At 38.1% G+C, this 22,464-nt stretch overlaps 3 protein-coding genes across 4 annotated transcripts; 1 reads left to right on the forward strand and 2 right to left on the reverse strand.

Moving 5' to 3' along the window:
* Positions 1-1,582: 1,582 nt before the first annotated feature.
* LOC135477445 (hydroxyacylglutathione hydrolase, mitochondrial-like) lies at positions 1,583-10,998 on the reverse strand. 2 transcript variants are annotated; one of them, XM_064757549.1, is made up of 9 exons: positions 10,868-10,998; positions 9,842-9,999; positions 8,828-8,892; positions 8,075-8,192; positions 7,325-7,430; positions 6,013-6,116; positions 4,841-4,942; positions 3,529-3,608; positions 1,583-2,006 (listed from the first exon to the last, which is right to left on the reverse strand). In XM_064757549.1, the coding sequence occupies exons 1-9, from the start codon at positions 10,938-10,940 to the stop codon at positions 1,913-1,915; spliced, it is 900 nt and encodes a 299-aa protein (XP_064613619.1). In that variant the 5' UTR covers positions 10,941-10,998; the 3' UTR covers positions 1,583-1,912. The 2 variants fall into 2 exon arrangements, with proteins under 2 accessions (XP_064613619.1, XP_064613620.1); XM_064757550.1 differs by lacking the exon at positions 10,868-10,998 and adding an exon at positions 10,462-10,842.
* A 104-nt stretch (positions 10,999-11,102) lies between these two features.
* Positions 11,103-13,779, forward strand: LOC135477917 (enkurin-like). Its single transcript, XM_064758135.1, has 4 exons — positions 11,103-11,291; positions 12,070-12,215; positions 12,588-12,817; positions 13,271-13,779. Exons 1-4 carry the CDS (start codon positions 11,224-11,226, stop codon positions 13,586-13,588), a joined length of 762 nt encoding a protein of 253 aa, XP_064614205.1. The 5' UTR covers positions 11,103-11,223; the 3' UTR covers positions 13,589-13,779.
* Positions 13,780-16,137: 2,358 nt separating this feature from the next.
* Positions 16,138-22,224, reverse strand: LOC135477446 (uncharacterized). The gene is made up of 6 exons (XM_064757552.1): positions 22,107-22,224; positions 21,733-21,803; positions 20,925-20,994; positions 19,406-19,753; positions 18,518-18,601; positions 16,138-17,148 (listed from the first exon to the last, which is right to left on the reverse strand). Exons 1-6 carry the CDS (start codon positions 22,194-22,196, stop codon positions 16,981-16,983), a joined length of 831 nt encoding a protein of 276 aa, XP_064613622.1. The 5' UTR covers positions 22,197-22,224; the 3' UTR covers positions 16,138-16,980.
* Positions 22,225-22,464: the final 240 nt, after the last annotated feature.

Consider the following 22,464-nt stretch of genomic DNA (forward strand, 5'->3'; position numbering starts at 1 on the left):
AGTATAATGTGACTGGGTGGGGTGTCCTGTCTGGTGTCTTCGGCATGATAACTCAGTGGCAGCAGCACTTTGGCGGCGTGGATTTATTTATTTCATTGGTAATCAAGAATATTTCACTATTTCACGACATCGGCCATCATTATGGTGGGAGGAAACCATGCAGAGCCTGGGAGAAACCCAGGACCATCTGCAGGTTGCTGGGAGGCCTTCTGGGGCTAACTGAGCCACGGAATCCGCTGGCGTCATGGACTCACCCTGCCAAAAGACGGCACAGTATATCTACACATACTTAATGACTCATCATCATCATCATCATATGACTGAAAAATTGAAAAATTTGAAACCCTAAGAATTCACTAAATCATTCCCACATGTGATGTGTAGATTTGCACACCGTGTTGGTTATCTTCAAAGACAGTACGACTGCATAAGTGGATCCACAAGTCAGTTGATCGTTATATTGCCACCAAGACTTCAAGAACTCTTGAATTCTCTTGCCAAGGCCTGGATTTGAACTCTCACCTAAAGTGCCACCTGACAGGAGTTAAGTAGCTTACCAGAGATACATCCTACAGATCTGATCTGAGACAACAAAAAAATTCACACCTGTTTATACCAACATATATATATTTAGTATCATCATATAAAATAACGATAAAAAAATTACTAAATCTACGGATTCAACATTTTCTGATTACAAAAAACAAAATGGCAAGAATCAACCACATGTCTATATGTGTCAATATAACCTGTTGTTTAGTTGAAATTCTCTTGTTTTATAAGATATCTTCCTTTATCCAACCAAGAAGCATTATAGACAACTTACTCCTTACCTTCATCCCTTTGTTTATCAAAACGTGTTATCATTGGTGTTAATAAAAAAAATGTAACAGTTTTTACAGTGTTAATGGTCAGTCTCTATAAAGCAGTAGCACTTTGATGTCACAATGTTTCAAAATCCAAGGGTAAAAAACTATTAGATTTTGAGCAAATTATAGACTGTCCCGATTTGTGAGTTCTATTTTTAGCCACATACAAACTACAAAAATTGTGTACAAAAAAAACACAAACATGCAAAATAATCATCACCATATATTTAATCTGAACTTTCAGTTTCAGGACAAAAAGCTTCGCGTTCAATTTTATTTAAAAAAAAAAAAAAGTGGGATAGACTGGATGAGAAATCATGTGCTGAACGTAACGATGATAAATAAACGACTGTAATTCACCTCAAATCAAACATTTCTCAAGTGATACATTTTGTTTGATTCCAACTGATTCATGATTACAAACTACAGTTTACATGAAATACAGAATTCATATTTATTCATATTTTCCTTTCAAAGTGCTTTACAAAGGAAAGCATAGATAATATACCGCATTTCCTTCATTGGTAAAATTGGTAAAGGCAACTTAGTCTAACTGTAAATGAAACAAATATGAATTTCAAACAATACCTGTTATTGTACCTTCTCAATAATTACAGACACAGACTAACTCACACACGCTGAGATCAGAGGAGTCTCCACGAGGTGAGCGCTATCAGCATTCCAGCTGGAGTATAGGCCTGACCCACCCCCACCCCCACCCCGCAAGGCATCATGGTATACATTGTCTGAAAATGCGTCGAAAGTTATTGAGAAATTACGGTAGTCCAGTTTGTCAAATAAATGAAAAATTTTATAATAAATGTGTAAATAACATTTTTCTACAAATAGCAACCTTACATTTAGCACCTAAAACAGGAATTTAATAAGAGTAAACATTTTACACATCCCTGGTAAAGTTAAACATTAACATTACATATAGACAAGTAATCCTCATGAGTACATACATATATCTGTATACACACTAGTACTCCTGAATGTATAAAACAGTTCGAAGACAATAGTACATATACACATCCTGTGAATTATTTGGCTTTGAAGTTATTTTTCTCATCTCTGAGAAATCCCATCGTCTTCACCGGATCAGACTTCCCGCAATGCTTCTGCACCTCTGCTGCCCTAATGACAAAAAATGCGACACATATCACTGGGAGGTTTGAATGAAACTTGAACAACCAGTTACAAGTACATGTGAGATTGAGCATGGGTCTGGTCATACACGTTTGGAAGGGATCAAAATTCTTAAGCATTCATCATTAAGTTGGATTTTTATGAAATCACTGGTAACTGTGACCATTAAATTCCATTTGTTTCAAAATCATAATCAACATTGTGTAATAACCAACACTCTATCATAATCAACACTGTATCATGATTCAAGCAGCACTGATATCATAATCAACACTGTATCATGATTCAAGCAGCACTGATATCATAATCAACACTGTATCATGATTCAAGCAGCACTGATATCATAATCAACACTGTATCATGATTCAAGCAGCACTGATATCATAATCAACACTGTATCATGATTCAAGCAGCACTGATATCATAATCAACACTGTATCATGATTCAAGCAGCACTGTAAAATAATCAACACTGTATCATAATCAACACTGCATAATAGTCAACATTGTATCATAACACTGCATAAGTCAACATTGTATCATAACACTGCATAAGTCAACACTGTATCATAACACTGTATAATAGTCAACACTGTATCATAACACTGTATAATAGTCAACACTGTATCGTAACACTGTATAATAGTCAACACTGTATCGTAACACTGCATAATAGTCAACACTGTATCATAACTGTATAATAGTCAACACTGTATCCTAACACTGCATAATAGTCAACACTGTTGTAAATTCAAATTGCACTTCATCCATTCTATTTAATCTGAATTTTATGCCATACTCAAGAACATTCCTCATGTGTCTGGTGCCACTCACAAAACCTCATTAATCAATTTTTCATAACTTTTTTCATAAATGTTGCCTTATGGGATTATAACCCTGACAACAAAGTTACCAGAAATATGACCTTTGCACTTCATGAAAGTGGACCCTAACCAGTCCAGACAAAAAGCCTCAACCCAGAGCCAGAACTGAACTCGTGACCTCCTGGATGAAGGTCTCTTCTCTTCCACTACCTCTTGATCAATGGCATCAAGCGTTTAGAGTTAGCTGAGTATTGTCTTGCTGGCCGAGTCAAGGAAATGTCAGTATTGTCACAGTTTTGTAATGAGGACTGTCAAGTATGTATATGTACCTTGTGAAAGGCAGGCAGTTTGCTCCACACCAAAATAGTCAGTTCCCAGTCGAGCTCTATTATCATGTTTGTTATCTTACGAGGTTCCTGAAGTAAAGGGGTGTGAAATGGGGCGGAAGTACATTACTGTTAACTAAATCTGCTTAACATTTACGACATATCACATGATACTGTGGGACTGTTATTACCTTCAACAACAAAAGATTCCGAACCGGTATTTCCCCTGGGCATTAGGCCAAAATCATACATTACGTGAAATATTCAACAGTTAAAAATAAAAATAAAAAACATGCAAAAGGTTCTGTAGGATGCAGATGTTTCCCCAAAACTCTGATGAATATTTCTACATTTACATACCCTACTCTCATAAATGGGTTAAACTTGAGCTCTTCAGCGATGGTTGACGGAATTGTTGGTTCATTTTTATCCCGCTGTGCCTGAAGACAGAAAGTCACATGTGTGACAATAACACAACTTATTACACACCTTCTATTAACACACCTTCTATTTACACATCTTCTATTTACACACGTTCTATTAACACACCTATTTACACATCTTCTATTTACACATTTTCTATTTACACACCTTCTATTTACACATCTTCTCTTTACACAACTTCTATTTATACATCTTCCATTTATACATCTTCTATTTACACACCTATTTACACACCTTCTATTTATACATCTTCTATTTACACACCTATTTACACACCTTCTATTTATACATCTTCTATTTACACATCTTCTAAGATTGTGGCAATCATGCCACATATGTTTCATACTGCACACTACACGTTCACATTACACCTGCCATCAGTAAATGCAACGTTACCATGGCGATGTTCAGACCCTTCAGCTTTTCTCTCTGTACATGTTCTTGCACCATTCATGAAAAATTACTACGAGCTTTGTTATCTTAAGTTTAATTCAGGCATGATCATCTGCAGGTTGCAGGAGGGTTGCCCCAGGACTGGAGAGGAAGCCAGCATGTCCTGGAATTGAACTCACGTCTACTGCTTTGGTGAGAGGTTTCTGGGTCATGATGCACTGACATGCTAACCACCACGCCCAAGAAGGCCCCCAAATTTGTACAAATTCATCCTGACAAAAAAGTGCGAACTGGCTTGGAACATATCGCCTAGAAGGCCCTATTCAAGTTCCCCAGAAAACTCACAAGATCCACAGGATTTTGCCAGTTAAGGTAACAGACTGAAAAAAAGTCTATCATTTTGCATGGTAACTCATCAGTTATAAACTGATATTGGAAGAAAAATCCTTCCCTCCCCTCCAACATTCCTTCTGTATGTCCATGTTTTCTTGTTTAGTTGGGTTGGGAAGCATCAATATAATTATTAATCAAAAGGTAAAACTGTTGTCCGTGCAAATCCAGCAATGTGTTACCCCCAAACTCACAAATATCGTGCCTCTTCAAAGATTTCTACAGAACCTCAATTGAGGTTATTGAGGCCAAGCGCATGGTAGTCTCAACAGGGCAGAGCTTTAATATCAATATGAGTCAATGACTGTCCTTTGATGTTTATTCTACAAATTTATCTGATAAACTGTCATTAGCAGCAATGTTGGACATAATACCAGTCAGAGGAAAAATATCAGTGTGCCTTAAAAAAAACATGATGAGGATAAGAATTAAATAGCTTAGGTACCTGCGCCCATTTTAACTTGTCTTGTATATCCTTACTCTGGGGTTCGACGTGCAGAGCGTACTTAAGGTTGTTGACCGTGTACTCGTGGCCACAAAACACACGCTGAAAAGGCAATATTTCATAAAATACCATGAATAATATTCACCATCAAAACAATTCATAAGCATATATCTGCATTTGTCATTTTTGGTAAAATTCACGCACAGTGATAATATAATATCTTTATTTACAGAAGGTAGCTCGGTCGTTTCACAATGAAACTATTCCCCAAGGCCTTCACAGAGAAAATGATATATAGGAAATTTGTACTTCAGAGTCCAATCAAAAAATACATCAATATATACAAAAAAAGATAAAGAATTGTGTAGTTTGAAAGGTGAAGGTACATACATTCATACATACAAAAAGCAACAACACAACCAATAATGTTGTCCCCTCAACTGTCCCAACCAGCAAGAGAAGTAAGGCAGTGGGAGATGGCCCATTACTGGTCCCTTCCTGCCCCCCTGCTGGCTGAAACACCCTACACACATGTACAGTGAACAAACCAAGTGAATGGGAGATGCCCCATAATAATGATTAAATTCGGCATCAATTTCTGCAATTTAAAAATCTAATTGAAAAATATGAATGTTGATTAAAAAAATACTATAGTAAAATTATTTAATTTGGAAATTTTCTCCAGAAATTTCTGAAAAGTAACTACTTTAAGTCATCAACCTTTTTGCATATGAAAGAGCAACTTTCAGTGCAAATTATGCACATTTTTAATTTGATTGTGGAGAAAAAACTACATAATTTGAATCTACCATTTTAAGCAGAATTTTATCGCTCTACACAGAATAACACCTTCAAAATATGCTCGAATGAACAGCTTGCAAACACACGAAAAGGTTGAAGAATTGCAGTAGGTACACAATCATGTATTCTACACACTGGCATTATAAATTGTCTATTTTGTCTCACTTTTTTCGGGAATTTTATTTATTGATTGATTTGACTGGTGTTTAGTGCTGGCTCATTAGTTTTTCACATATATGATCAAGGTCAGGTTTACAGGTAGAAGAAACTGTGGTGCCATATTTCTGGAAATTAATATCATAAAATGCTTCAGTCTCGAACAAGACTTAATCCCCACCTCCTCCCTAATTACATATACATTTCAGACCCACCGTGTCACCAGGCAGCTTGGACAATTTCTCCACAAGGGCATGATACATATCATTAGGGGAACCCTCAAAGAATTTCCCACATCCCGCCACAAATAATGTGTCACCTACAAAGGAGAAATCAATTCCTATTTAATCACAAATATTACCTAAATGTAATAATGCTATTTTTGCGATTGATTGATGGCTTCAATAAAGCAGGTTAATTTGCATACAAAGATTGTATGGCTGGTGGTTATATCCCTGCTCAAGATTTTTTCACCTACATGACAATTTATGATTTATTTATTTATTTATTTGATTGGTGTATTACGCCGTAGTCAAGAATATTTCACTTATACGACAGTGGCAAGCATTATGGTGGGAGAAAACCGAGCAGAGCCCGGCGGCAACCCACGATCATCCGCAGCTTGCTGACAGACTTGAACTCAGAGTGACCGTGTTGGCGAGAGGCTTCTGGGTCATTACGCTGTGTGCTAGCGTACTAACCAACTGAGCCACGGAGGTCCCGACACTTTATGGGTGGAAGAAACCAGAATGCCCAAATTGAACCAACAATCTTCACCGTGTACCGTCGCCAACAAATGTCTTCATTCAAGATGCAGCCAAAATAGTGAGAGCCAGATCTGAACATCTGTCAATGCTATAGTCGCAGAGTTCCTTAACCATCTGAGCCAGCGAGGCCCATCTTCATACTGAGAAAGTGAATACAAATTGAAATGTACTGGATTTGAACTTGGGATTTGGCTGGGAATAGATGTACTTTTTTACTGAACGCAAACTTCCTTGAAGCACATTGTTACCTTGGATTTTACAATAAATCAATGATGGACGTTTAAGCTGAGGACAAAATCTTTAAAAATTTCCACTCCAAAACATGGGTTCCTGGTATATCAAAACACACTTTGAAAACTCAATGCGCTGAATGTGTCTGGAAAGAAAAAGCCTTGCTTTAAAACTGTTTCACGTTTGTTCACTGATTAATGATTAATTGCTTTTGTTTGTTTTTTTTTCGCCCTTTGTTGTCGATGCTGTTATTATTCACCTTACAGGTATTTTGGCATTCAGGTGGACTATTGGCTTTCTTTGGCCAGGCAGACCACGTGACTCAGAAATTCTCCTTCACAGTCTTTCCTCAAACATTACAGATCTTGTATGATAATGCATGAAAAGGCAACCCCGCACCTAGCCATTTTTTTCTTATTGTTGTTGCTATCTTTCACCTTAATCTCACCAAAGCTCTGAATATTCAGCATATATTCTTGCTTTCAGCCAATCCACATCACTCCTGGCCATCCTACTGTTTCCACCTCACCTGTGAACACTATGGGTTGTTCCCCTTGATCTCCGGTGACAAAATAACAAATATGTCCAGTGGTATGACAAGGTGTGAACAGGCAGCGAACATTCAAATTCCCAACCTGAATAAAGATACACAAAACAACGTGTAATTGCAACCTTTGTATCCAAGGTTACCTTCTTTATATGACAGTGTACAAAAGACACCCTTTACTAGTATTTGTTTCTGAAGAATTTGCATTTTAACACATTTTAACATATGCGAAGGAAACATGAAAAGGGAAAAAAAAATTAAGGCTTTAGTGGTAATGGAGAAATATACGTCATTAATTTCGTTTTGAAGCATATTTTGTATCACTTACTGGGAACCAGATTCTCCCACACATTCAGGTTCTTCTACTAACCATAACCCACCTCCTACCCTGACCCCCACCCCCCTGACCCCCACCACCACCCCTGCCCCACACACAGGGGTGTTTTGACAGCCATCCCCACTGATGACACGACAGTCACTACAGCCTGCTTAGTTTCTGTACTGACTTAAGCTTAAAGCCATTTTTATGCCCCAAGAAGAAAAGATTACACGCTTTTTGTAAAGACACATCCAAAACTGCAAATAGAGAAATACATGTAGCTCCTACAAAAACTTCCACTCCTCATGCCAGTATCTACCTGACCAAAAATTACAACATCTTGATTTGAAAACAAAAAATAAAGGAAAAAACAAAAGAACAATAAAAAAATGTGGCATGAAAATGGCACTGACCTTGAACTGTTCTCCATCCTTGACCTTGTTTGTCAAAGCCCCAATACGGTCATCACCCCCATAAACCTCCAATGGACCGGTCAGTCTGATAAGGCCCTCATTACCCCCAGCATGGTCCCTGTGGAAACCATTGTGACCAATTACAATAATAAATGTAGCAGAGCAATAAGCATGTTAGCAGAACATAATGACTCAGGAGCTTCTCATCACAAGTGATGTGAGTTCAAGTCCAACTTGTGTCGCCTTCCTTTCCATTCATACTTGGGAAGATCTATTAGCAAAGATAAACATTCTCTCCTTCACTGCCTGTAAGGCCTTTGTGACAAAAAGTGGTCAACAATGCTTGTTTAGGCCGTTCAATGAAGATACTTGTCTTCCATCAATATAGTGTACACGTAAGTAGCAAAGTTTATCAGTAACTTGCCAAAGGTCAGTGGTTTACTCCACCCATAAAACTGACCACCACAGTACAAATGAAATCTTACATATGGTATTAGGCAACAAACAGATAAATAAATGTGTAAGGCCACACCAATCTTTGTGTTTCACAGGCAAGCCATCATCTGAAAGTCCAAAAAAAGAAATAAAAAGAAAACTGAAAATCTCCTTTTTTTAATTCTGATCATATTGTGTTTTATATGACTTTCTCGTTTTTTTTTTTTATTTTTATTTTTTATACCCTCCTCTAACATTGAAAAATATCATTCAAAAAGTTAAAATGGTGTGACCTTGGAAACATTTGAAATACCTTACCAGTGATGATGTGTGGTCAGGACTTTTTTTAGTGTCACCCCCTCCTCACTCACGGCATCTACCACCTGAGCAAGAAATACACCCATTTTAGCCATCAATGTACAATACCTTTCCTTCTTTCTGATTCTGAGGGAGACTTTGTTCATAGAATAAGGGGCAGGTTTATGGGCATTCATTTACTGGCAGGCATGTGGGTTGTTGGGGTGGTGTGGCTCCGTCCACATTATTGGTTTATGCCACTTGTTTGATTGGTTCATCATGCATATCAAGAAGTGTTAACTTTCTAGAGTAGGCTTGCCATGGTTACGCTTTACTTTGCCAGCCGGAAAATACACAAAACAGAAATTACATCCATTTCGCACTCATCACACAATTTATAAGCCTGAATTTCCCACGCCTGGATGCCCACCAGGTACATAGAAGTTTAACTTTTTGTGCAATTATTTTTACAGTGACTTGATTTTTAGCTGTAACAAGCAGCTCTATATGTCACTTTTTCTGTTTATCAGTCACATTTTGGAATTCCTGACATTCGCCAATAGCTTGAGGGGATCTTAGCGCAAGACATCTTTAAGTCAGCACTTATTTCATGTACAAATTCCACAACCAGTTTAAGAGCACAAGATGTAAATATATATGCAAAAAAGGGAGAACATACAAAAATCTATAAATACTATTTCTGTTTTCTTCTTTCTGTGCCAAACATTTTTTGGCTTAAAATTTTGCATTCTGCAAGGAAGGGTGTGCCATATTGTTGGACCAGAAAATGAAAGACTGGGTTTATACAGTGAGGAGTTTGGGAAGGGAGCAGACAACTGGTTTCTGTTTGATGTGCGTATTTGCCTTTCAGGTATATCTTTTACATTATACAAATGTTTCAGACATTCTGGGTAAAAGTCATTTAGAAACCTGTACACAGTGAAAGCTTTGTTTAGTTTGATTAATTCTTGAATTGGAAGCTAGCTAGTCGAAAATTTCTGTGACTGGATTCCGATCTCATTTTGCCAGTCTCACCTTTTGAGGCTCTACAGGGTCAACTGCTGCGCACTCCTTTGTGGCTTCATCAATCAGCAGGTACATGTAATTGTCCTGTAGCGCTGGCAGCAGTTTAATCCTCATATCTGCTAGAGATGTGAGTGTTGGATGGGAATGAAACTCTTTCGAAAGAACCCCTGAAAAGAAGTATCATTTTTACAGACTACATACATCTCAGTTCAAAAGCAATCAATGATAACAAATCTACTGTTAGAACTTGTGCAAATTACACCTCTGATTTCCCTGTTGCGTCATACCTTAGCTTATTATTTAATAAGGCAACAATTTGAGTCTATCAAGTTTATTAACATATAATTAAGCTTTGTCTAAATCTTTGTCCTTAATAAATCATTTCACAAAAAAGCATAACATGCAAAACATACATGTATCTTCAAAATATTGAGTACTGGTAGTAAAATAATGCTAAAATAAATGAAAAACATATATCTACAGGTACTGGTGCTGGTCTCAGACGTGGATCTCAGTGGTGTGAATTGTTAATTTGTGTCCCGGTTAAAAAAACAATGGTTAAATTTTCTCAATTACTGTATCCAACAAGAATCATTCTTCAAAAACAGCAATAGCAAATATCCCCTCACCTAGGCTTGTTCAACAATTAACAAAAACTTTGATTCTCTCTTTCTATGTCTGTCACAGTGTACTTCTTCTCGTCTTCGTGAGGATGTGATATAGATGTCTAAAGCACAAGGTTTAAGACAAACAAAGTATATCCTGTTTGAGAAGTAAAACTGCTTCATCACCCTGGTGTTGCAGAAATCATTTACACATGACAATTGACATCTGTCACTCTCTTGATCAAGGGACGTCATTCTGAATAGAGTAATAAAAGTGGAGAGCAGAGATGCATTCCACAATAATCATCACTGTTTATTTATCTGTAGAAATATACGACCATCGATCCAGCGCGCTAGGTTCTGCTTACTTGTCAGATGTTAACCAGTGAAAGAAATGTTGACGCAATTTAATCCTACACCAAAAACTTACTGACACCTTGCCGGGGTTGTAATGTAAGTTTAATTGCTGAGATTCGAACTGTCGCTTGAATTACACGGTTCATTTAAACTTTATGAGAGCAGTAGGCTGGCAAAAATGTTTGTCACCCCGTCACGTTTTACTCGCCGCAACAGGAAGTCTTCTCATGGTTGCCTCCCCTGGCTCTTAACAATTCATGACGTCATATCTCCTGAGAAACGGCTGTGTTTATCAACTGTCAGGGAAGCCGATAAAGGGTCGTGTTGCAACAAGAGCGCGACAAAAACCGGCGTAATTTCCCTTAAAACCAGCGAGCAGACACGCGTATATCATTTTTTTTTACGAGGAAAAAACTAGAGCACACTACCATGTATTCTGACGAGAGCATTTACGATTTAATTCCGCGAGAGGAACTGAAGAAACCGAAGGAAGCAAGGTAAAATTGATCGTGTCTTGATAAATGTCACAAATTCGACATTAAGCCGTCCATTCAATGTAGTTTATGCCAGCGTGGGAAATATTAAGAACTCTGAGCCTAAACGGTGTAAAAATTTACATGCTTTTTGTAAGCATACTATTTTGTCGGCAAGGGAAAAAGTAATATTGCCACTTAAATTTAGACATTTGAAGAGAGAACTCCGTCTGCATTCTGCACATTAAATGCAAGGAGATATAGCCTTAAGCATTAGGAGTTAAACAGCATCTGTTGGAAAAAATTGAATTTTTCGGGAAATATCTTATGTTAAGTTTTAATTTGTCGAGTAGCTCCATGTAAGTAGCATTCAGCGAATTTAACTTAAGACTTCTTAGTGTAGGCTACGGAAAGTAACTCAAGCCTAATGTGCCTCTAGTCTAGAGCATATTTATCTTCTTAGAAAATGTTATAAATGTTAAATATATTAATCATCTCACATGTAGAAAGTATGCTTTTAATTTGTATAATTAAGCACACTGCTATATTGCAATTAGTTGCTTTCTGTTAGTTTTATTTTCTGCTTATATTACCAGATATGAATGAATGAATGAATGATTATGGTTTAACGCAACATTAATTTGATGATATTGCGGCAATATCATGGCGACTACCAGATGCATGTATGAGATTCAGATTTATAAATATGTGCATGTGCAATTGAAAGAAAAGTAGAAATAAGTTTCATCAGCGTGGCATGTATTCACTTGAAGTGACGTAAAAATGTTTCATTGCTTCTCAGGTACACCTCTAAATTCCGTGACAATGTCAAAGTTGAGAAAGAAAAAAACAAGGACTCATATAAGACAATGGGTCCTGCCAAAGTTTTGGTTCCAGAGACAACAAACTTCTTAAGAAAGCACACAAAAGAACCAGTGCTTCCCGACAGTAAGTAGTGTCTACAAATATATGTATTATCCACAAAAATTAAATTGTCATGGGGACTTGGAATGTTGCTCTCTGTCATCTGCCTTTCATTTTGAAAGCAAATCATTAGATCGCTTTCAGACTACACTTTCAACCTAGTTTTGAGATTTTAAGACACAAAAGTTTTGGGGGTCTCATGGTTGAGTATCCTTCTTACTAGTCACATTTGCTGTCTCTATTTTGGATGACTGAGGAAGACAGCAAAGACTAACATTTTATTTATCTACTTGATTGTTGAACACCATAGTTAAAAATGTGTATTGTTTATATACTGCCTACACATGTCATGGATATTTACATATTCCTTTCATCACATACATTTTTTTCTTTCAGAGCAGCCTTTTAAATACCCTGATGAAGATCATCGCCGGCCGGCCGTGCCAGCTCCAAGCGATCGTCCTCTGATGGGACTTAAAACTACCAAAAACTTCATCACCACAAATGCAGTAGAGAACATCACATCAGTGCCTAAAAAGGCAGAGAAGATTTATGTTGATACCAAAAAGGGAGACAAACACAAACTGGATACATCAGGACTTGAACCCATTTATATTAAAAAGAAGGTCAGTGTTAATTTTATGTTTTGTTTTCAGTTCCAACACCAGATACCACTAGATGCCTGTTTTAGATGTGTACAAGATAGGAAGCACCTCTAAGCATTAGACCATTGTCTCCTCCCTCTTCACCATCTTAGGTTTTCCATTAATATGAAGGGAGTGGTTGAAGCGTTAAACTCAAAGTTATTTATTCTGTTGTGCTGGTTTAGGACATACATGTAGCTACATACACCACGCCAATGGTAAGACTTGTGGATGGGCAATGCAAAAGGGTTCATATCACAATAGAATGCAATGTTTTGTGCTGTAACTCTCTAGTGCTTGTGTATTCTGTAAGCGTTTTATGAGCACACATACATCGATAATAGTGACATAATATAGCAAAGAAAAAAAACAGTTCATAGTTGTGAACTCATTTCACTCACACAACTGTGTTTTTTCCTTACAATGTCTATGCAGGACTTCGGTGAAACTCCCCAGTACCTGTTGAAAAGACGAGAGGAAATTCGCAAGGCGCAGGAGGAGTATGATGCTTACATTGCTGAGCATTTCCGACGGGGGACAATGAAACAGTTAACGAGGGAAGAGCGAGAGCACATTTTAATGGGATTGAAAGCCAACTGGGAGGAGATTCACAAAGAATACCAGGGTTTGTCAGTCGTCACAGATACAGCACCGAAGAAAAACCGAAAGGAGCGAATGGAGGCCGAAATGAAACAGTTAGAACGAGACATTCAGATCATTGAAAAACATACACAAATTTATATCGGAAACTAGTGAAACATCACATCAATAATGTTGTCCAAGTTATTTAATTTTCTATACAAGATTGAGGACGGGCTGGGGTGGTTGTTTATACTGGATAAGGAGGTATACGTTCTCAACTGAAATGTACATTATTGAGAAAATGAATTGTTGGGATACATGTACCCATGCTAATAAAGACCAAAATTATAATTAACATCATTTGTCAGTGATTTGTTACATGGCTCAGTTATTCAAAAGTGTATTAAAGTTCAGCCGGGCTTAAATCTTAATACTGGACCTCCGTGGCTCAGTTGGTTAGCGCGCTAGCGCAGCATAATGACCCAAGAGCCTCTTACCAATGTGGTTGGTGTAAGTCCAAGTCCAGCTCATGCTGGCTTCCTCTCCAGCCGTAAGTGAGAAGGTCTGCCAGCAACCTGCGGATGGTCATGGGTGGCTCTGCCCGGTTTCCGCCCACCATAATGCTGGTCGCCATCGTATAAGTGAAATATTCTTGAGTACGGCGTAAAACACCAATCAAATAAATAAATAAATAAATAAATCTTAACACCAGACTCATTCTAACGCAAATTAAATGACACTTTAGTTTGATTTAAGGTTAATACCAGGCTTAAGTCCACATACACTTTTGAACAGCTGGGCCCAGGAGACAACTGGGACCGGTTTTACGAAGAATTCATAAATTGCGCCTGGCATACCTTCCATGACAATATTCAGGAAAGATTTACATCACCATAGTAACCATGGTAAATGCGTTTCATGCAGTATTGCAACAGCTCTGTGAAACAGGCTCCATGTGTGAAAACCATGTTCTCATATTGCAAGTTGTGGCTGGATGATTTAAGATGTCAATGTCCGTAAATCGCTTGGACCCACAGGGCGTTAGTTCACGGGGAGAAAACAAGGGTCCAGGTACTTGACTAGTGTATTTTATGGCAATATGGGATGAGTTGCCTACGTGCGGCCATTTAGACTTTTCTTCCCTCCCACCCAAAAAACATGCTTGGAGGAAAGTACAGTATCAGACCCAATTAAATATATATTGTATCGCCGTAGGCTACAATGGTGAGCCTTGCTAGTCGATGTATGTCATTTTACATAAGCACAATGTATGTAGATCTGGGGCTGATTGCACAAGACTGACAAGTCAAAATTTGAAACTTCAATACCATGGTTACTTTTTTGATACTTAAAGTTGAAATTTGAATATATTGTTCATTTCCTCCAAAATTTTGTCAGCCTCGACAATGTTATCTAGTTGGTGTTTTATACCCTACTCCAGAATATTTCACCTGTATCACAAATGTCCAGATATTGCAGAAATCAGAGTATTCAGTGTAAACCAGTGAAAATACTAACCATGACGATGGTTACAAAAACCTTTCAAAAGTCTTTGGTCGAAAACCATCAACAGCCCAACTCATTTCGGTTTGATTTATTTATTTATTTATTTTATAGGTGTTTTACACAAGAATATTTCACTTATACGACGGCGGCCAGCATTATGGTGGGAGGAAACCGAGCTGAGCCCAGGGGAAACCCACGACCATCTGCAGGTTGCTGCCAGACCTTCCCACTTACAACCGGAGAGGAAGCCAGCATGAGCTGGACTTGAACTCACAGCGACTGCATTGATGAAACTCCTGGGTCATTACGCTGTGCTAGCGCACTGACCAACTGAGCCACGGAGGCCCCCAATTTTGGTTTGAACTGGTAGTGACTGTGGAGTTCAAACTCTTTTGTTACTAAAGGTAAAAACAGTACCAGTGTATCACTTGACTTGTGAAAAAAATGTTGAACAACTTTAGCAACTTGTATCAACATTAATTTAGTGATTACATGACTCGTCATACCCAAGAGGCACCAGTACTACCCTTTCCTTCCAGAACTTCCAAACATTCAGCTCTTCTGTTATCTTCATCATTCTACTGTTATTTCTGTAAAACTTTTTTCAGACGCCTATCTTATTAAGGTAATTAAAAATAGTTGATTGATATTTAAGACTGGTCACATGGTACAGTAGTATTTCTTTTACATGTACCTTCAGTGATAGAAGTTTGAACTCGAAACTCCCCCACTAATGTTTATTTTAATGGTGTTCAGTTCCATACTCAAGAATGTTTCATGTCTACAAGTGACATGAGACAGACTCATGGGTGAAGGAAATTGGAGTAAACCACCAGATAAGAAATTCCTGGACCTGAACTGGAATCAGTAAGCCCTCTACACAATTCTCCCATCCCTCAACCTTACGCAGAATTTTTTTTGACTGTAGCAGGGTAGTTGTCTTTGGGCAGAGAGACACAAAACTGTCCTCAGGACCACTTGATCTGGTTATCACTTCCATGGTGATGTACTAGCTGAAATGTGGGGGATTTTGCCTTATGCTCTTTTTAACACTGAGCAACAGACACTTTGATCTGTCCATATGCATGTGACTGCTTGTCACACTGAAATTTTGTTTTATTTATTTGATTGGAGTTTTACACCGTACTCAAGAATATTTCACTTATATAACAGTGGCCAGCATTATGGTGAGACGAAACAATGTCAGAACTTTATCTTTTCTGGTTGTATCCTTTTACAAATTCCTCATGTTTCACTTTTCAACACACAGATGGGCAAACAGGGGAAGATTTTGTACAACCATAATGACTGGTGGTGTCCCACCCAAGGGAAATAATCTACTAATCAGGCAGACCAAGGGGGACAACTTTTGTACAAATGTTACCAACAAGACATTTATTTATCTACAAGACCATGTAGAACAATTAATAAATTCGTCAAATGCTACTGATCATCTCAAAGCTTATGGAACACTTTGCTGATAAAGATTACGACTGTAGTTATAGTTTTAAGAGTCTGCCATCATAAATGTGAATCATTAGTCATGAAATATTTGGTCAGTGGATTTCACTTAAAGTTTAGCCTTTAGAAAGGCACTTTTCAAAAGTATACAATGGTTTTCTGAAAAGAGATAAATTAAATATTACAAACAAGGCAGAAGAGTCAATCAGAATAAAGCAAAATGAGTCACCTGAGAAAGGAAATATACGGGCCAAGTATGCATAAGTTTCTTTGCACGTTTTGTAAATCAAACAGTGATTTGATGATGAATTTGGTATCATGTGAATGACCATCCTCTGTTAAATAAATGCTACTGTCAGCGTACTTATTTATTAGCCATCATTTACATTCAAAGCTGGCCTTTCATATACAAATATTCTTAGCAATTTGCAAGTTTCAGAATAACAAATATTGATGTGTCATTTACTTGTAATGGCAAGGAGAGTCCAATCCTCTCCATTTTCAGCCATTAACATTTCCTTGACAACAGATTTCCCACAACTCCGCAACCAACACTACTTCCATAGCAAGACAATGCTGTCATCTCACATCTGTCGCTATAGCAACTCTGTTTTGATGAGGTCAGGGGTTAATATGTCCAAATGGGGCTCTGTCACATTTACTGTTATATCGTCCTCAACTTTGATATTAACTTCCTTTGTCGCATACTCCTTCATCTCTTTGTCATAGCGCTCCTTTTCCCTTTCATACATCTCATAGTATATCTGAAAGGAAAGGTACCACATGATTAATCTGAAAGGAAAGGTACCACATGATTAATCTGAAAGGAAAGGTACCACATGATTAATCTGAAAGGAAAGGTACCACATCATTAATCAGAAAGGAAAGGTACCACATGATTAATCTGAAAGGAAAGGTACCACATCATTAATCAGAAACAGTCACTTTTGGTACAGCATGAAGTCATAGTAGCTGACCTTCACAAAGCTCAACCTTTCAGCTATCTGCAAGCTTTGTCCAAAACAAAAAAAAATTTATATTCTGACACTGAAATAACTTGAGACTTTTGGAAGTACTGGGTCGTGAGCTGGACAGCTTAGTCTTGAGACAGATATTTCAGGGTCAGGAATTTAGAATATATAAAAGTGATTGTAGGCCCTAAAAGTGCATTTCTGAGGAAAATAAAGATAATAATATATTACATTTTTCCAGTCGGATATGATCAAACCTCAATACAATTTTTAAAGATTGGTAAGATATGCAACTAACTTAGATGAAATTTTAGGACGTTTACAGCACTCTATCATCATCATTTTTTTTTTTAATGAGTTCTCCCTTGACCAATGAAATGGTGTGTACAAGTCAAGCTATGGTTTTATGTCAGGAGCTTTTCTCAAGGAACTGCTCAGGGTCAGTAGTTTCCTACATGCTCTGTTACCCCCACCCACAAATAGCCAGACCATGTTAGACATATGTAAGTGAAATATTCTTGAGTGCGGAGTAAGACCCCAATCAAATAAATAACTAAACATGATTTTGCTTTTGATGTTCCCCTTCCTACTCACCCGTTTTAAGACCCCAATCAAATAAATAACCACACATGATTTTGCTTTTGATGTTCCCCTTCCTACTCACCCGTTTTTAAGACCCCAATCAAATAAATAACCACACATGATTTTGCTTTTGATGTTCCCCTTCCTACTCACCTGTTTTGAAGACCCCAATCAAATGAATAACCAACCATGATTTTGCTTTTGATGTTCCCCTTCCTACTCACCTGTTCTTAAGACCCCAAACAAATGAATAACCAAACATGATTTTGCTTTTGATGTTCCCCTTCCTACTCACCCGTTTTTAAGACCCCAATCAAATAAATAACCATACATGATTTTGCTTTTGATGTTCCCCTTCCTACTCACCCGTTTTTAAGACCCCAATCAAATAAATAACCACACATGATTTTGCTTTTGATGTTCCCCTTCCTACTCACCTGTTTTGAAGACCCCAATCAAATGAATAACCAAACATGATTTTGCTTTTGATGCTCCCCTTCCTACTCACCTGTTCTTAAGGCCCCAAACAAATGAATAACCAAACATGATTTTGCTTTTGATGTTCCCCTTTCCTACTAACCCGTTTTTCTTCAGAAGCGAGGCTATTCCAACGCTGTGCTAGTCTCCTTGTCAGCTCCTGGTGGCTGATTTCCTCACTCTTTTCCTGAAGCGAATACCAAACAACAAGAGCACAGGGTGAATTCTTTGTAGTATCTAAGGTGTTAGATCTCATTTCAACATCCTTTCAATCAGGCCGCTGCTTTCGTCATTTTTACCAGAACCTAAATAAATTCAATCATAACGCAAATGCCTCTCTTTTGTTGCAGGACAGCCCCAGGTGGAGAGTTTTTCAATCAAACTCATCTTTTGTTGAAGGTAAAAACAGTCCTACTGTATCATGTGATTTGTCAAAAAAATGTTAGGCAACTTTTGTTCACATTACTTGACCAATCACCTGTCTCACAGTGTTCGAGAGGCACAAATGACACAATTTCCTTCTGCTGAAGCAGTATTTACACAAATGGCACATAAGTGGTGCAGAGCATCATGTCAAACAACCCTTTACATAGTTAAAACATCGTTTTAGGATTATTTATTTGTTTCATTGTTGCTAAACGTCATACTCAATAATTTATCACTTAATGTATGACTCTTATGTTATTATCACTTTTAAAATTACTGATGAACTTCATCCACACACAAGTGTCACACCCACACACAAGTGTCACATCCAAACACAAGTGTCACATCCACACAAGTGTCACACCCACACACAAGTGTCACACCCACACACAAGTGTCACATCCACACACAAGTGTCACATCCACACACAAGTGTCACATCCACACACAAGTGTCACATCCACACACAAGTGTCCTTGACCTCTTATTTTCACCAAGACCACACAAATGGCAGATGAGGGCAACCTTCATTAATAAAGACATCAACCACACACAATATTACAAACCTTAAAATACTCCTCTTGAACAGTATTACGCTGTTGCTGACAAAACATCAGGAAAGCATTTGCAGGTTTTTTAGGAGCGTTTCGATCTTTCTCCATTTTATCCGTCTTCATCCTCTTAGCCTTGGGCTGGCCTGACCCCCCAGGGGTTGGTGACAATGAGGACAGTAGCCCTTCCTCCCCAACCCCCAGACCAGCTAAGATGGGGTGTACCGTTGAGAGGGATTCAAATCCCACTCCTGGGGACAAGGCACTGATGGGTGGTGCCAAGCCATCTGTCAATCCCTCCTGGGGGATGGGTATCTCTGGGTAAGGGGGAGGAGGCTTTAGGAAGCTGTATAGCTGGTCTTCCTACAAATATATATTAATGTTTATAGCCAATATATATGACTGTTGTTTTACTGTGTAAGAATATTTCACTTATTCGATGGCGGTCAGTTTCAGGTTACTGCAAACTTCCACGCGAGTGGCGTCCATACATTCTCACCATACTGATGGAACGAAAGTGGTCTTCAACGAACATTAAAGACTGCGAAAATGGACGCAGGAACGTCATTGACTGCTTAATCGTGCACCTACATGTAGGCCCCACAAAAAGTTAGCTGAAGCAAAGGAATATACACATTCTCTTTCAAAAGTTGTGACGAAACAGGAGCCTTGTGTGTACTAGCAATTGAAAGGCATGTGTCAGACCATGGCCTACTCCTTCTTCCTATATATGACCACACGACAAAAATACCATGTGAAATACTGATTTATGTTGGACCTCAGATTTGTTTTTTACGCCATACAAAGGTCCATCACACAACACATTACACAACCATCCGCATGTTGCTGCAACACCTCCCCAAATACGGCCGGAGAGGAAGCCAGCATGAGCTGGACTTGAACTCACCGTGATCCCCATTGGTGAGAGGCTCCTGATGATGGGTCATGATGCTGCGCTAGCGCGCTAACCAATTGAGCCATGGAGGCCCCTGTTCTCTCCATGGCCTAAAGGCATGTTCTTAATTCAGTGACTTGCACCATGACCTGGACAATAAGGCCAAAGTCTTATCTCCAACTTTATCTAGTTCAACAGTCGCAGCGAGCTTGAAGTCAGCAGGTCTGTCAGGGATGGTGGTTTAGTGACCAGATTTAGCTAGTGGTCCTAATTATAAAGATTATAATCTGTTTAAACAGTAAGATTAGCAATAGGCTTCTCAGAAATGTAATAATGACTTTAAATCCACCAAAACAGTCGATTTATTGGGTTTCAGGCTTCAGATTCTGAGTTTTCAGATGTTGAATTTTATCTTTGTCAAGGCATTTCCAACTGCACTAGCAATACAGACTGGTAAGCTAAGCGACTTATTATAGGTTAGTAAAGTATAAAGGTGCTTCAACTTCATCAATATAATCCATTGTTATGAGCCAAACAGTGACACTATAGTGAGTACATATCACTGCTTTATTATGTCTGGCAATGTCACATTTAATACTATAATGCCACAACAGCCATTAGAGTTTAGCACATGCCTACCTCCCACATAACTGGCACAGGAACATCTTTGTAATTGTCTCCATACTCCTCCAATCTGTTCACCAGAAATCTGAAAAAAAAAGAAACCCAATGAAGGACATTCTGACATAAAGCAGTTACACCCTGCCTTATAATATCAAATTGGTGTGAAAAAAAACTGACTTCAGGTTCCATTTTATCATAATTCCCTAGTCCATCTTGATGGACTCGTTGTGCTATTTTAAAATCCTGACAATCATCATAACAATTAGTCCACCCTCGCCTTTCCAAACCTCGCTGCAGATTTCTGAACGCTAACTGGATGGAACCGATCCCATTAAGGTCCGCACTGATGGTGCATTAAACATAAATGCACTAAAAATAAGTTCTTCTTTAAGCCCTTCAGTTACATTTTAAACCCACAAGTAGGTCATATCACATTTCAAAATCGCGTTCAGAGTCACCAAAGTTGTAGCAGTCAATGTAACCATATGTCAGCAAGTCAATTAATTTCATCAGTGCAGAGAATAATATTCGCGATTCCACAGGAAAATTGCAAAGAAATGAGAAGAGGAGGTGAGTGTGGTTGCCATGAGTGGGGAGAAGATGGGAGTTTTTTTTTTTTTTTTTTTTTTCTTTGAAGGAGCAGGGGATGGACTTGGTTTACAATTTCAGTCCATTTTGATGGACTATAACTTCCATAATGGACTTCTATGTCCTAAACGAAAGCCATTACGTAAAGATGGTAAACACTCAATTCTCAAGTCACGAAGAAGGGGTTTAAATATTAACTTCTGAGAGCAAAAGTCAACTGTTTTAATCACTGTACCTTCTTTCTCTTTTGTACTTCTTTATAATTTTTTTCACGTGCTGGAGCCTGTTCACAAGTTTTTCATTTGCCTGTGAAGCAAAAATTGAAATAATGAGAATAAAAAATGATCATAATAAGTTTAAAAAATCAAACATTTATACAGTATACCCGATCATTAACCTCAATAGTCCGTGCGTTTGAGTTTACGTGGTACGTAATATGACATCAGTTTATTTAATATTTCGCTGAAATTTACCACAAAACAGTACTATTTTTATCATATAATAATACACGAAAACTGGACACCGTTCACCCCTCGATCGCCTTTCAAAATCCTAAGTTGATGATTCAACCTTCAGCTTTACAATTGTCAAGCGCTTGAAGACACGTACCTGTTGCATTTGTTCACATTTTTTACGCAGGGTGAAATATTTTTTAAGGAAAGCTGTTTCTTGAGCACTTAATCGATTGGCATTTTCCATAATGCTTTCTTCTCCCTGCTCCTCATCCGCCATGATGAAACAACAATCAAGGGAAGTAATCGTGTAATGTTTTCAGGCGGTGTTTTCGATTCCGTAAGCATGCTAGTCTGGTGAACACACTATTCAACAGTTTGGGAACAGTAGATAAATAGATTTCTCTGAATAAATTATTCATCAAATTCAATCGCAAGAGTCCATTTGAGGTGATATTAGCTTCAAACTGACTGAAGTAAAAATTACCCTTGAGTTTTCGCCATAATCACTAAAA

The sequence above is a fragment of the Liolophura sinensis genome, chromosome 11, assembly GCF_032854445.1.
Source record: "Liolophura sinensis isolate JHLJ2023 chromosome 11, CUHK_Ljap_v2, whole genome shotgun sequence".
NCBI classification, from domain to species: Eukaryota; Metazoa; Mollusca; class Polyplacophora; order Chitonida; family Chitonidae; genus Liolophura; species Liolophura sinensis.

Bases quoted from the DNA above. Each gene is read 5' to 3' on its own strand.
- LOC135477445 (XM_064757549.1), bottom strand. From the start codon at position 10,940: ATGAACCGTGTAATTCAAGCGACAGTTCGAATCTCAGCAATTAAACTT. The intron at 7,431-8,074 runs GTCAGTGCCATT...ATCTTTATTCAG, and splicing joins AGGATGGAGAACAGTTCAAG to GTTGGGAATTTGAATGTTCG. The intron at 3,609-4,840 runs GTACCTAAGCTA...TTCTGTCTTCAG, and splicing joins ACAAGTTAAAATGGGCGCAG to GCACAGCGGGATAAAAATGA.
- LOC135477917 (XM_064758135.1), top strand. From the start codon at position 11,224: ATGTATTCTGACGAGAGCATTTACGATTTAATTCCGCGAGAGGAACTG. The intron at 11,292-12,069 runs GTAAAATTGATC...ATTGCTTCTCAG, and splicing joins AAGAAACCGAAGGAAGCAAG to GTACACCTCTAAATTCCGTG. The intron at 12,818-13,270 runs GTCAGTGTTAAT...ATGTCTATGCAG, and splicing joins CCATTTATATTAAAAAGAAG to GACTTCGGTGAAACTCCCCA.
- LOC135477446 (XM_064757552.1), bottom strand. From the start codon at position 22,196: ATGGAAAATGCCAATCGATTAAGTGCTCAAGAAACAGCTTTCCTTAAA. The intron at 18,602-19,405 runs GTTTGTAATATT...TATTCGCTTCAG, and splicing joins TTCAAGAGGAGTATTTTAAG to GAAAAGAGTGAGGAAATCAG. The intron at 17,149-18,517 runs GTTAGTAGGAAA...CTTTCCTTTCAG, and splicing joins TCGCTTCTGAAGAAAAACGG to ATATACTATGAGATGTATGA.